Source organism: Podarcis cretensis, assembly GCF_951804945.1.
Source record: "Podarcis cretensis genome assembly, chromosome: 11".
Lineage (NCBI taxonomy): Eukaryota > Metazoa > Chordata > Lepidosauria > Squamata > Lacertidae > Podarcis > Podarcis cretensis.
The window spans coordinates 22,758,557-22,773,345 of record NC_137180.1 but is presented as its reverse complement, the minus strand read 5'-3'; the positions used below and the strand labels follow the sequence as shown (position 1 = coordinate 22,773,345).

The 14,789-nt window shown below is 41.2% G+C and overlaps 1 protein-coding gene and 1 long non-coding RNA gene across 2 annotated transcripts in view; both read left to right on the top strand.

Annotated features, from left to right (window-relative positions):
* The window catches only part of LOC307226845, a 137,456-nt gene that overhangs the window by 118,368 nt on the left and 4,299 nt on the right, over window positions 1-14,789 (top strand). The gene's annotated exons all lie outside the window — the stretch shown is intronic.
* SRP19 (signal recognition particle 19) lies at window positions 8,959-14,702 on the top strand. The gene is made up of 5 exons (XM_079995908.1): window positions 8,959-9,091; window positions 10,765-10,840; window positions 11,941-12,012; window positions 12,434-12,545; window positions 13,548-14,702. Exons 1-5 carry the CDS (start codon window positions 9,051-9,053, stop codon window positions 13,679-13,681), a joined length of 435 nt encoding a protein of 144 aa, XP_079852034.1. The 5' UTR covers window positions 8,959-9,050; the 3' UTR covers window positions 13,682-14,702.

Genomic DNA, 14,789 nt, shown 5'->3' with positions numbered 1-14,789 from the left:
AAAGATATGAAGATGCCAACAGAAATGGAACAGCGTATTGCCCTAAAACACTGTTAGTGGGACGCCATATTGCATTTACCTTTTTTCTGATGCAAGTAGGTTTGCCCATTCATGCTAATGGGAGATATGTGCATGCTTAGCATTATAATCTTTGCACCAGGGTTAAACTTGGACCTCACAATGTGTGATCAGATAATTCCTAGATGTTTTCAATTTTGCTTCCTGCATTCTATTTTACTCAAAACCTTTTTGCAATTTAATTCTTATTTCTGAAGTTCTTGCCGTTCCTCTCCGCTTTATGTCATCTGAAGTTTTTTCTTTCTTTCTAAATTATGTGTTTTACCATAAAACCAACATACAGTCTGATTCCACCTGTACCACAATTTCTTATATACCAACAATTTTACAGTGAGGTGTAACTTGTTTCATTTTAAATGCATTCTTTCAGCTTAAATTGTGTTGATTTAAGATTTTGAGCCACTGACAGATGTTATATCAAAGGTCTTGTTAGCATAATCCTGTGTTGGGGTTTAAAATGAAAATTTTGCTTTGTTCTGTATCCCCTGACTCTGAAGAGCATGGCTTCAGAACTCCTGGAACAGAACACAAAATGGGAAAAAATCATCTTCAAATACGGTTCAATGTTTAGGAACTTGTGTTATACAGAGCCATAATACTGGTTCCATCTAGTCCAGTATTGTCATTGGTGACCTATCTGCAGTCGGTATTTTAGACGAGGGTCATTCCCAACCTTACCAGGAGATTGAACCTGTGAGCTTTCTGTAAGGTAGGTGTTCTATCATTCAGCTACAGCCTTCCCAGGCTCTGTTGCTGGAAATGGTAATAACTACAATCTAGGCAGAATTCAGTGGGAGAGATTTAAGCATGTGTGTATTTCTTCCATTGAAATCTGTGGCAGTCTAATATTTAGGCTAGATCAGTGGTTTCCATACTTTCCCCCCATGGACTAGAAAATTGCTGAGGGTCTTTGCAGACCACTTATTTTTGCTTTGTAGGTGCTAGGTGCTGTATGGTTTTTAAATGTATCTTTACAGAAACACCATTGAGGTCATGGTTCACAGACCACTGGGAATCCCAAGATAATGTCTCAATGTTTGAAATTTAAAAAACAAACCCTACAATTTCAGTATTAATATTAGGCATCAACTATAGCTGATGTGCAGCATTTATATTTAAAGCCTGATGACCTTTGCAGTAAACATTCACACTGAATTTAAGTCCACTACCAGAAAGCTGGATTCATTTAACATATCTCAAACACATTCCACCCCACTTACCCTTTTCTGAGATTCCGCAGTCCAAGGAACATCCTTTCCCTATGACCCACACTCTGTACACTCCCTCCCCACTATTTTGAATTCTAATGTCAGGATGAGGTTGCGAGTTCCCAGTATGCTCAGGTTTGTTGTGCCTACAGTGGTACCTTGGTTTTTGAACGCCTTGGTACTCGTACGTTTTGGCTCCCATACGCCGCACACCCAGAAGTAAGTGTTCCGGTTTGCGAACTTTTTCGGAAGCCGAATGTCCGACACAACTTCTGCTTGACTGCAGGAACCTCCTGCAGCCAATCGGAAGCCGCATCTTGGTTTGTGAACCAACGGATTAAGTTTGCGAACCAAGAGTGGTCTTCAAATCCTTAACCTGCAGGGAAATCCAAACAATTGCCACTATTACATCATTCCCTTCCAAAAGATAAAAAATTAGTTATTAATTTAATGTAGCGTTGAGGTTTTTTTAATATCTCGAGGTTCTGGAGCTCTCATAGCTTTTCCTCCAATCAAGAAATATGCCGTCTGTGCACATACAAATGTAGTTCTGTTTGGAATCAACTAAAGACTCAGCTGTATTTTTCAGGACTGATCTGCTTTTTGTTGGGAGGTGCCACCACTCTGTCTGCATAATCCCTTCCTGCCCCATCTGTTAACTGATCCGTGTTACAAGCTTCTCTTAGCCATTCCTGCCAGATGAATGAATGATAATGACCTCCTTAGGCAATTCAGCGCTTTCCAATACTCTTGATGGGTGTTTGTATGTGTTGGGAAAACTAGAGAGCAGAGCCTTGCACACCCATTCTTCTTACAACAGATTGTTTTCAGAAAGCTTAACCTAAAATATATAGTCTGTCTGTACATGGAGTATACTATTCTCTGCTTGTTAAGGGCTACTTCCCATGTTACTTTTCCCTATTTGTGTTTTGAGAATTCTAGGATACAGAGTTGCCTGGAAAATGGCTGAAGGCTTGTACAGTCATACCTCAAAAGTTGAATGGAATCTGTTCCAGAAGTCTGTTTGACTTCCAAAATGTTCGGAAACCAAAGCACGGCTTCTGATTGGCTGCAGGAAGCTCATGCAACCAATTGGAAGCCGTTGGGTGTTCGGCTTCCAAAAATAGTTTGCAAACTGGATCACTCACCTCCAGGTTTGCGGCGTTTGGGAGGCAAAACGTTTGAGAACTAAGCTGTTTGAAAGCCAAGGTACGACTGTAATGTGAAAGTGGTCTGATACGGTTCTGCAGTAGCAAGGAACTTTGCTAGATGTATACCTCAGACTCTGTCAAACATGTATATGATAAGCCCTGCTGTGTTGACGAATAAGCACGGGACGCCTTCGCCTGGTGGCTCTGTGGCCCATAGATTGCAGCAAAATACTGGGCAAGGTCTTGCCCAGTATCTTATCTGTGTGATGGGCTCATGGGAAAAAGCTGTCCCATGAGCCCTTTCTGCAGGGGGAGGGGAAAGCCTAGATAAGGCTGCTTTCCCTGGAGCTCATTTTGCTTTGAGAGCTTCCCGCCCGCTTGCCCTCGGATTGAGCAATTTTGGGTTGCCAGTTGATAGGGCCGGAAATGTTTTTTTCTCTCAACCTGATTGGCACTTGGTTGGGGATTTTTTAGTCTTTCCCACAGTGAAATATGGCTTTCCTTTGTTAGGCAGTAGAACATTGTATGAGGGCAGAAATTGCATTGGTCAGGATCAATATAGTATAGTGGGCACCCCTATAAGGGACCTGAGGGGAGGATTGACCACAGCAAACCCAAGCGAGGGTTCGATATCTGCCTGGTTGGAATCTGCACCCTGGTCCCACAGTGAGACCTCGTTTGCTTGGCTTACACCACAGCAAGGTTCAACATTGGCTGACTCCCATCATACAGATTTGAAGTGGTCCAAACCCAGTGGATCCATTCTATCAACATGGGCTTATGGAATGCTGAACTGATCCTGGGACCCAGTGCCATACCAACCTTTGTCCTGCCTGCTGCCGTCAATAAAGATTTGGCCTGATTTTATCCCATCACCATTGTACAGTTATTTTGCTGCTCTTATGGGTCACATAATGCATCTGCCTGGGCAAAGACATGGCCAGATTTTGGAACACTGTTGAGTTTTAAACACATTTAAAAGAACAAGTACAGGGAGATGTTGTTATGGTAAGCAGCTCTACGATGCATCATAGTAAAACATGCAAGTATTTTAAATTAATGCTTGCTGTTACATGATACATTCCAGATTAGATTTGATAAAGAATCTCAATTTTAATTCAGATCAGTTTCGGTTGAGCACAACTATCCCCATCTAAAGAATTTGGCATGTGCCTCACTTGCTTAAGCATTCTCATTTCTAAACCTTTTTGAAAGCACAACTACAACTAAATCAGCATGTGTGTGCAATGATAAAGAATTGAAACACGATAACAGCTTACTAAAGATGGAACATGGTTGTAAATTTGCCAGTTAAATGGTTAGAGAAATATGACTTGTGCAGCACACTCGAATTACTTTAAGATCCACACAGTTACCTTGAGCCAGTTCATTTGGATCAATTGTACATTTTCTTGATACAATTGTATTTAAAATCAGTTACGTTTCCAAACCTAAACTAATTGCTGATTTCATTCCTTACCAGTGCTGTTGCTCCATTTAATGATTAATGAATGAGGAGGTTGGGTGACTCTTGGGATTTGCCCTGGCTGTATGCAGGCAGCGGTATGATCATCAATGTACACAGCTGGAGCAGTAATTGCCTGTTGAGACTTGCAGGGCACAGTTAATGTGTTTCTATTTGGATATCAAAACATTAACATGTTATTGGACAGGGATTATACTGCTTGAATCCAGGTCGCCTTAAAAGGAGCAGAATATTTGGAAAACTACACTTGATAGATCTGCTATTTGCATGGCTTATCAGCCTTTTGCATTTCCCCTGAAAATTAAATCTTCCCTTGCATTTTAAAATGTGTTGTACATCTTGGTGAGTCTCCAGCATAAGTGTATGTAACAATGATATGCAGTCACACAGGACCAGAAGTTCCTGTCTTGTCTCCTCAGTCAAAATGTTAATTCATATCTTAGTCTTTTCCTGACTTGATTACTATTGTCGCGCTTCAGTCTTCCTGCCTCTCTCCATAATTTTGTCGCATCCATGGCTATTCACCTCTCAGCGTTGCTCAGGCCACACAATACCTACACTCTTTCTGGTTGTTTCCTCCCCACATGTTTAGAGTAACATGTACCATGTGCATCTATGGCACTGTATAAACAAGTCAACAAAGGCAGAGCACAATCAAGTATCAATAAATGAGTATGTAACAAAGTATACTGGAATGAAAGCATTGAAGAAACTAGAGGGCAGTAAGTAGAAAATGTATTCATAAAAGTAGCAGGTGGGGACTTTGATCTAGAGATTTCAGCTGCAAAAGTGAAATATATTTCTGCTCTGGGGGGAGTTGCTGATACACCCCAGGGGGGTCCCAGAGGATCCTGACAGGGGTGGGAAGCCTTTTTCAGCCAGAGGCTTGGATTCTCTCATGAGCGACTTTCTAGGTTCTGCATGGCAGCAGTTGGCAGGCCCAGAGAAAAAGTGAATGGCACAACAGATGAGAGCTACTTTTGTACAGTGGGCTACATTATAGCCTTGCAGAAGATACTACACCCCTCTCCACATCTCCATCAGGTAAGCAAGAGGTACTGTCATCACAGTTCAAGGCCACATTCAGTCAGGTATAAGCATTCAAGGAGAATGAGAAGCAGGACTAATATGGCCTGTGGCTCCTTAATGACTAATGTGCACTGCTGAACTTTTGCAGCAGGGAGACTGCTGTACAGTTGTACCTTGGATCTCAAAGACCTTGGCTCCCAAACAAATTGGCTCCCTAACGATCAAAACCCAGAAGTGAGTGTTTCAGTTTTCTAGCATTCTTTTGTAACCTGAACATCCAGCATGGGTTCCGTGCTTTGGTTTCCAAACGTTTCGGAAGTCGAACGGACTTCCGGAACAGATTCCGTTCGACTTCCAAGGTACGAATGTACTGTATTATCGGGATCTAATCATCTGGGAAGCCTACATGGGTATAACGATCTCCCTGCTGCAAAAATTCAGCCCTATGTAACTGGAAAAGTAAACACGCATCTGTAAAAGAATAGCTTTCAGAAATAAGGTGGCTGTGTAAATTTACTTGGAAAAATCTTCGTTCTGACAAAATCAATGCGAAAGGTGGAATTTATTTATTTTTTACTATTGAATTTAAAAGAATAGCTTGGATGGTGTGCAAAGGCACAACAGGCATTGCTCTAAATGACTGACTGGATATTATAGAGAGTCGTAAATGAGAACCATGCCAGGGAAATACGTATGGGAAGGCATAAAGAAAGGAGAAAGGGTGACCCTTCTGTGGTTTTGGATTGTAGCCAGGGAAATAAAATTTGTGTTTTCTTCTTCTTACATGAATTGTAATATTTTGTGCATGTTGAATAACTGCATATAATAAAACATCTGTAAAGACAGCACTCAGATTTAAGAAAATATTGCAATAAAACTTCCAGCTGACCGGGAAAACACAGTTAATATTGAGTCTTGTAGCACCTTTAAAGGCTAGCACATTTATTATAGCATGGTCTACAAAAAACCTATGCTATAAATGTGCCGAGTCTTAAGGGTGTAACAAGACTCTTTATATTTAACAGAGTTTGAGGTCTAAGTATTTGCAAAAACTGCATTGCAACGCAGAGCAGAGAGTCAAGTATATGCAGTCTCTGCTGGGAAATGCATTTGGAATTTTAAAGCAAACTGATGTATCTTCTCTGTTTATGTAAGCTTTAAATGCAGCCTTTGATGTTCTGTATCCTGCCCTGACATGTATTTTTAAAAATGTAATTTTATCTAAGGTTTCACTGACAATTGGCCTGACTGACAACTGTAACATACAGCCAAATGTTAATGTTACATTCTCAGCATAGCTGAACCTTTATATAGAACCAAAGCCAAAGCAGATTGCAGCAGCATGAAACAGTGGGGCGTATCCCACGTTTCCCCAGTGTCAGCATTATCTGTTAGCATCTTAAGCAGCAATTACAGTTTACGCAGGTGTGTCTAGTGACATTCCTTTGTAGTAGTTCTATTAATATTTGATGACAAAGACACTATTGCTGCATTGACATAAAGCACGGGCAGAGAAGTGAAATTCATACATGAAGCCTTGCTATGAATGCAAATTAGGTCTGCTTGGTTCCCTGGGGGAGATCCTTGAGGCTGAAATCATATGCACAGTTACTCGAGACAAAGTTCCATTGAACAGATTAGATTTATGACTGAGTAAAAAATACATAGGATGACACTGTAAGAGCACTAAAGAGCTCATCTGCAAAAGTTTTCCATTAGATATTATTTTATGGCATGTTGTAAAACAGGCCAGAGAGGCCCCTTTTATAAATAAAACTTACACCCAAAAAGAGTGGAATGTGTTAAACACTTGTGAACAATATTTTAGACCTGAAACCATCAAATTTACCCATTTGTGCCATCTGGAATGGAATGGCCTGGAACACCAACTTCCTATCTATCTATTTATTTATTATACCACCCTTCATCCAAGGATCACAAGGTGATTTATAATACAAAAACAGAAAAATACATAGCATAGTAACAAACAAAACAATAATACCTGCCTACACACAGTTTAAAAGGCAAAAGGTTGGTTGATTAGCCAAAGGCCTGGGAGAAGAGTAATGTTTTTGCCTGGTGCCTGTTTAAACCAATCAAATTCAGAAGCTATACATGGATAAATAGGATTGATGCAATAAGCCACGAAATGTCTCCAGAATACACATTCCCATGCACATTCTGGACAATAAACAGCATTTAAAAAAAAAGAAAAATGGCCTTGATTGCCAGTCAAATGCTAACCAAACCAACCAAGTTCATAAGTCACTTTGGAACAGATGGGAATGATGCTATATCTGATGCTCTGCAATACTGCTTATCCCCCACCTTACTAACCAACAGAACCATCCTTTTCTAATGCCAACCACCCTGCAGTGGCACCTACCCTTGGAAAACTAGGCTTGTATCCAGCGATGTTGTCCTATTAGTGCAAGAGGTTCCACCTGTGCAATGAAACTTCCTCTCCTATCCCACGCTCCAATCTGTTCTGGGAGGATCCCAGACACAACCCCTAGAGAACATGCAAAGATTATAAGAAATAGTTCCCTCAGCCAAGAGTGTTTTATTACAAGCCATAGAAAAGGGGTAGCTAGCCCACATCACACCAATAAGTTTTGGCTGCCGGAAATGTGTTCACACACACACACCCCCCCCCAATCCTCTGAATCTGTGATGCCAATTTTTTTATGGTGTCCCAAATTAATTAACCTTATATTACTAACTACTCCTGTAGAACCCCCCTCCCTACAATACCGTGGTGGCAAAAGGTTCTTTTTGTGGCCCTATCTTTAAAACAAAAACCAAAACCCTGACTTCTCTTGAAAGTAACTCGCGGTGATGCTGAAACGTGTTGTGCGCCATCCAACCCACCCTGCAATTTATCCATTTAAAAAATAAATAAAAACGATTTAAAACAGCGTAGAATAGATGATGGGCATAGAAGCCAACTCCTAGGGGATGAGGTCCCTTCGTCCCCCCCCAAAAAAAAATATTTGAGGGGGCTGCTCCCCCCCCCCAGTTGATGGGCATTGTCATTCAAATAGTGTGCATGTGCTGCGTCTTGTTATCGATTATGTAGGGCGGGGCTTACCTGCCTCCCCCCCCCCAAAAAAATCTTATTCTACTTGGCACTCTTGGTGATGGGAAAACCTTTCGGAAAGCAGACTTGAAACCTGCCGCCCTCGCCCATCCTCTCCCCGCAGAGTTTCTTGTGTCTGGATGCAGCCCTCGCTCCGAGGGAGGTTCTCTCTGTCACCTTCCCTTCCCGAGCCTCTCTATTCAATAATTTTATTTTAATAATAAAAGAGAGATTTCGGTGCAGCCCGCGGCTTCTCCTCCCAAGACCTCGTGGTTTTGCGCCTCATATAAGATCCCCGAGTGGCAGCGCCCCCCACTCTTAGGCTGCGGCATTTCTATGCCCACTTACATGGGCGTAGCCAGGATTTATGTGGGGGGGTGTGCGTGTGTGTGCAGAACCTCAGATAAGTATTTTGTATTGATTTACTTGATTTTTTGGTGGGGGGAGGGGGGGCAGCTGCCGCTCCCTGCGTCCCCTCGGCCCCGCCTATGCCCACCTCCCCCAGAGTAAGCCCCATTCAATTCAGCGGGGCATATGGCGGCACTACGCTGCTTGCAACTATCTTGACTTCTATACTGTGCTTCTATCTAGCCACCCGCCGCTACGCTAACATTCTGATTGGTCCGCTTTGTTTCCCACTCCCGCCCACCGAGGGGGAAAAAAATAGAGGAAGCGGTGGCGAGATGCTAATTTTCTTAAGTCTACGGTGCAACTTCAATTCTCGCGAGGCGGTAACCTTTTCCCTCTACAATTCTCGCGATACTTAGAACCACTGGCCTCCCATTGGTTCGTCCCCAAAGCCGGGACGCTCTCTCTCTCTCTTTCTCTCTAGCTTACTTTGCTTTTGAATGATAGTCCCGTGATCCATTAGCGAAGGGCAACGTTAGCGGTGGTGAGGGCGGGACGTCCGGTCCTGTCTCTTCCATCCCCCTGTTTCCCGTCTCCCATTGCGGCTCGGCCAAACTTCCGCTGAGCTGTGCTTTGAAGGCCCGGCCCGGTCTGCCGGCGGCGCGGACACAATGGCTTGGGCTGCGCCCTCTTTGCCCAACGATAAGTCTCGGTAACGATAAGTCCGCGGTGCTTGTGGTTCTTTCTGTGGCGGCTCCCCGCCATTTCTGCCGGCTGTGGGTTAGGGACCCCGAGGGGGGAAGGTGGTTATTATAAGTGGCCGCTATTCTCCTGGCGGTGTCGCCGCGCCTGGTGCTCGACGGCTGTGGCAGCCCTTGGATAAAAAAGCGTATTTATAAGTAATTAGAACCGCAGGATAACTGTCTGCTGATAAGCCGAGCGACCTGGTTCCCAACCTCTTTTTTTGGCCGTGCCCCACCTAAGCATCTCTAAAATCGTGATGCCTTCCTTTCCCCTCCCGCCCCCGTGACATAAAATTCTTATTATTCAAAAAGTGAACTCCTATTCACGTGGAGGAAGCCTAAAAGGCCATTCACTTGTTGATAACTCATTCTCGAATTGCCCCCCCTTAAAAATCAAATTGTTCACCTGTGGGCGTGTGCCCCACGCTGGGAACCACGGTATTAGACCATAAGGGTTTTCGTGCATTAATTAATGCACTTTTTGTAATTGGGGAAGCAAAATAATGTTTCGGAATCAAGAGCCGTACTTTCTTGAATGGTATACGTGGAAGTAAGCATCCTCTTAGACCTTTTGCAGAACTACGTCCTGGCTTTAACACAAACATGCATATGGAGATCCTTCCCACTTCTTTTTCTTCATATGCATATGGAGATCCTTCCCTCCTCTTCTTCTTCTTCTTCTTGGAGATCCTTTCCACTTCTTCTTCTTCATATGCATATGGAGATCCTTCCCCCCCCTTCCTCCTCCTCCTCCTCCTCCTCTTCTTCTTCTTCTTCTTCTTATTATTATCATTATAAGACATGTATTTCTATGGTTATAATGCTGTTAATTTGCTGCAGTTCACTTAAGGATGTATTCAACTTGTGTTAGAGATGGGCCCCTTTAAGATGATGGCTCACACTGGCAAGTTTTATGGGCACTTAAAACAATATAAGTGGAATACATGGTATATATTGTTGCAGTACAGTTCTTGTTCAGAGTGTCCACCTGGCCCATGTCTAGCATTCTCTGTTCCATCCACACTCCCTTATTTTCAGGGTACACTGCAGTTGCCATTGAGCAAGCTCAATCCTAAATAGGTTGGTTTGAGGTTTCCCCATTTTTTAAATACTTCTGTAAACTTTTTGTCCTGTGAACCACCTGAGACCTGCAGGGATAAGGCGGTATACAAATTAAATTAATAAATTAATGAATTAATAATTTAGGTTCCTCTAATCTTGCCAATACCACCTTCTTGTATGTGGATGGTGCTGTTTTGCTAATAAGGCTAACATTTGGATATCTGATTATTTGCTGTATCGAATATAATGTGTCTACTGCCTGGTTAAACAAGAGATGCATTTTTAGTTGATTTAATTTTATTCTTACTCAATTGATTAGTTAACTATTGCAGCCTTTGGGGGTGGTAGCCAAAGCCTTTAGCTCCATGCCTCATATTTGCAATCAAAGTGAAGGGGAAAGTGTATTTTCTTTAAAAAGTTGATCATGCCATTGTCTGGCAGCTGTAACTCCACTTTAGTTGGCTCAAGGCAGGAACTTTAAAGTTGAGTCTCATGCTGAGTCTTGGAGTGGGGTACAGCACTAAATATTCTAAACATACACCAGCAGCTTTCAACTTGTGTTGCTTTTCTCTTGGTATAGGTTCATCTGCATATATCCTGCCTATATAAATAACAAGAAGACAATAGCAGAAGGAAGAAGAATACCACTTGATAAAGTAATTATGGATTGGGGAGGAGCGGGTTACATTTATTTATTTAAATATGTGTAAAACACACTTTCATTGGATATACAATATGGGGGTGTTCAACCTAAAAACATAATACAGCAGTAATAATGTTGGGTAAAAGAATTGGTAACATTAATAAAACTGGTTGGCAAAGAAATTATAAATTTAGTTATATACCCTTTTTATATATTGGAGCAATTATACCCAGCTTTCACCCTTCCGGTATACAGCCTGAGCTGTTTATGTATTAAATTAGTTATATACATACCATGCATAAAAATAATTTGTAGAAAGGTGGAGGAGGGAATTAATGATTGTGTACATTTTTAAATATATACAAATACCTAAAGGATTTACTACTCCCTTCCTATCGAAGAGCCTTTATGCTCGCGAGATTAAATGCTTTCCCCTCAGCAGATTCTCACATACTCCATATCAAGCCTGTTTGTGTGTCTGCAACAAAGAAGTACCAGATTCAATGGACCACATTCTCTTAGATTGCCCTTTACATAGCAGACCTCGCCAACTGATGCTGAGTAAAATGTTGCTTCTCCGGCCCACAACTCTGAGAAGAAATCAAATGAGGTTCCTCCTAGCAGATCAGGGCAAAGATACCACTGCTCTGGTAGCTTCCTTTTTAGCTACAATTTTACCCGAAAGGGTTTCCATCCCTTTGGGAAATAGCCTGGGTGTAGCAGAACATCTAAGTGCACACCACCACAGTGTGACCCTATAACACTTGACAGCTTCACCCTTTTCCTTTTAATTATCCTAGTGATTTGAAACACTTTATATTGTGATGCCAATAAAGGTATTTGATTTGACATTTTTAAAATTTATTTACCAGAGACTGAAAGGGCTATGTCAGCCCCACCCCACCCTGTATTCTTAATAGTTGTGTTTCACCAGCTCAGAACATTTGGTTCTTGCCACAGTACTTTAATATCTCATGTTGGTGCAAAGTAATACTTACTGAACTCTTCATTGAGCATTTTTTAAAGTTTATACACAAGAAAAGCTTTATTACTTGGAGTAATCAACCATTTTAGCTGCACCTGATAGTAACTAAAAATGTCTGACTCTTCTAGGCAGTTGAAAATCCAACATCTACAGAAATTCAAGATGTATGTGCAGCAGTTGGACTTAATGTGCTTTTGGAGGTAATAATAATGTTTAGTTCTCAATGTAATTGGAAAATATACCACAGGTATACATGTCTGTCCACTTTAGTTTTATTTATGTTTTTTTTGTATTTACTAGTTGCTTGTTTTTACAAAGAGTAAAAATATGTGTACTACAAAAAAGTGTTCATGTTTTTAATGGTAATCAGAGGTGCTTAGATTGGAAAGCACCTTAAGAGTAAGCTATGAGCTATGGGAATAATGGCCTACCTTATGGAACTTGTGTTTACGAAAATAATGTGTGAAAAACTTGTGCAAACTAATTGTTCAGTCTTGAGCATCTTTACTCAGAGTTTAGTGTGGGTCTTAGTAGTAAGTGGACTTCATATTGCAGTCATAGTATGCATGTATTTTTAAGTAAGCCTGGTTATAAAATGGTAACCTTTTCCTCAAATGCTAGAAAAACAAAATGTATCCCAGGGAGTGGAACCGTGATGCACAGTATAGAGGAAGAGTGCGCATTCAGCTAAAGACAGAAGATGGCAAACTATGTCAGCCTCAGTTTCCAACACGTGAGTGAGATTAGCTTTCTTAAATTATAATTTTTGAACTAAAGACACCTAAGTTTAGGTACCCAGAAGGTGTGTGTGTACATGTAGGGGTGGGGAGTCCTTCAAAAACCTTCCTTACAAAAAGGGGCTGCTAGAGGTAGGACTGCAATCTTATAGCCATATGAGACCACCCTCTGCTCCCTAGGGAGCACTGTTTTCCTAGTAAAAACTATACATATACTCAACTACCAGCACCTTTCAGTACAAGAGGCCCCTTCCCCATCTCTCTGACTTGATTTAGGCTTAGTGTATTTTCATCTGCACAGTATTAAAAAAAAAATTCTATCAATGCAAATGGTAGACCCATGAAACAATGTGAGGCAGTCGCCTCAGACAGCAGGATCGCCAGGGGCAACAGTTCCCGATGTAGATATTTATTCCCTGCCCCCTTGTTCCTGATATAGAACTTCCCTCAACCCTTCTTCCCTGGCAGAGAGGGGAAAGCTATTTTGTGGTTTGCCTCAGGTGCCAAAATGTCTTGGGCCAGCTAGAGCCCTTGATCATTTTCAAATACTTCTGTAAGCATAAGTCTAAATGCAGTAGACATACCTTAAGTTACTGTTCTGCTACCTTACTCCAGCAGGATCCCAGTTTTCTTTGTGAATGGAAGGGCCCCTTCCATTCACAGAGGGCTCTTTCACAGCCAAACCGAACCATGTTACTTGAGATGGGTTCTTCTTTTTTATTGTAGCGAAGGAATGTGTGTGCAACCCACCCATGTTTTCTTTGGCTGTGCCCACTCTTGCCATTACAGCCCCCAGAAGGTTAGTTATGAGGGGTTGTGACCCTTGGGCTGAAAAATGCTCCCCATTTCTGCTTCAGGTGACTAGTTTTGGGTGGTTTCCTGTGTAACTTCCAGTTACCTTGTAAATGCAGCAGCGGTGGTGGAGAATGGAGGGGCTTTTTCGTTGCGTCTTCTCTCATTTTTCCTTTACCTCTGTCGTCCCGTCCCCCCCCTTTTAGGTAAGGCAGTGATGCTATATGCAGCAGAAACAATTCCTAAACTAAAAACAAGGACACAGAAAATGGGAAGCAGTGACCAAAGCCTACAGCAAGGAGAGGGAAGTAAAAAAGGTAAAGGAAAGAAGAAGAAATGAGTGTGGCTGGTACATATGCAATGTATTAAGATGAATATAGATCAAGGGGATTATTGGCATCTGAACTGAAAGTTGGAGAAACAAATGGGAACTGTCAAAACTTTCTGGACTGGACTTCATTTAACTTTTATCTAATGCTACAACAGATCAATTGGAAATATATGGAAACATCTACTTTAGTATTTATACTGAAAATGTTGTCTATTAATGTGCAGAAACACGTTAAAAATGGATACAGTCAATACTTCATAGAACTGATTGACCTTGATATGGTCCAGATTGGTAAAGATAACAGAGGAATAGGTTAATTCAGTGTTGTATGAGGCTTCTAAACTGATTATTCTCATTATTAAAATAAACAGCTCTTTGAATCAAACCGCTTAGAAAGCACGGTTTTAAAACTTCCTCAGTCTAAGATAACTGATTTTAATTGGTATTTTAATTTTACATCTGAATCACTCTATAATGGAGCTAGGCAATCTGAAGACCCCTCATGAATGAGGTATGTTGTAACATTTGTTTAGACTACTTGTATAGTATTTGAATAGTCTAATGAATGTGGAACGCAGACTACAGTCAGATTTGCGTATTAAACAATAGTCAGAAGTTTATCCAATTTGTAAAAATGTATTTAATTCTAAAATATTTATGGGGTAAAGTGTAAACTATTTTGATGTTGCTTCTGCAATGTTCCTGATGGTTTAGCATATCTGTTATTATGCTTTTAGAGCATGATACATAATACTATAAAAAAATTCACTTTTAAGAAATTATTGTAATTGGATTAATCCCAAAGTACCTTGGGCCAATATATGTATACTCTTTCTGCTTAAATGAACTTGGTTACCCAACTGCTACCTGAGACTAGCATAATATCATGATAATACAAAATTATGACACATTTAAGTTGGTGAATTGTTTAGCCAAAAGTCATGAATTCTTAACAGGATTCGAGTAGCGATACTGTGGCAGAGAAGTGTAAGTTCCTGTCATATCAAATATATTATATTTTATGCACATAGTGCTGCTCCTTTGTTCCAGTTTGCAGCTCTCGTGGTGCTTTGTGTCATTCAGCCAAATCGTCTTCAACTTTTCAGAGTTGAGCCCC

Coding starts and splice junctions, on each gene's coding strand:
- SRP19 (XM_079995908.1), top strand. CDS start 9,051: ATGGCTTGGGCTGCGCCCTCTTTGCCCAACGATAAGTCTCG. Junction 9,092..10,764: donor TTGCCCAACGATAAGTCTCG/GTAACGATAAGT, acceptor CTCTTGGTATAG/GTTCATCTGCATATATCCTG. Junction 12,013..12,433: donor GACTTAATGTGCTTTTGGAG/GTAATAATAATG, acceptor CTCAAATGCTAG/AAAAACAAAATGTATCCCAG.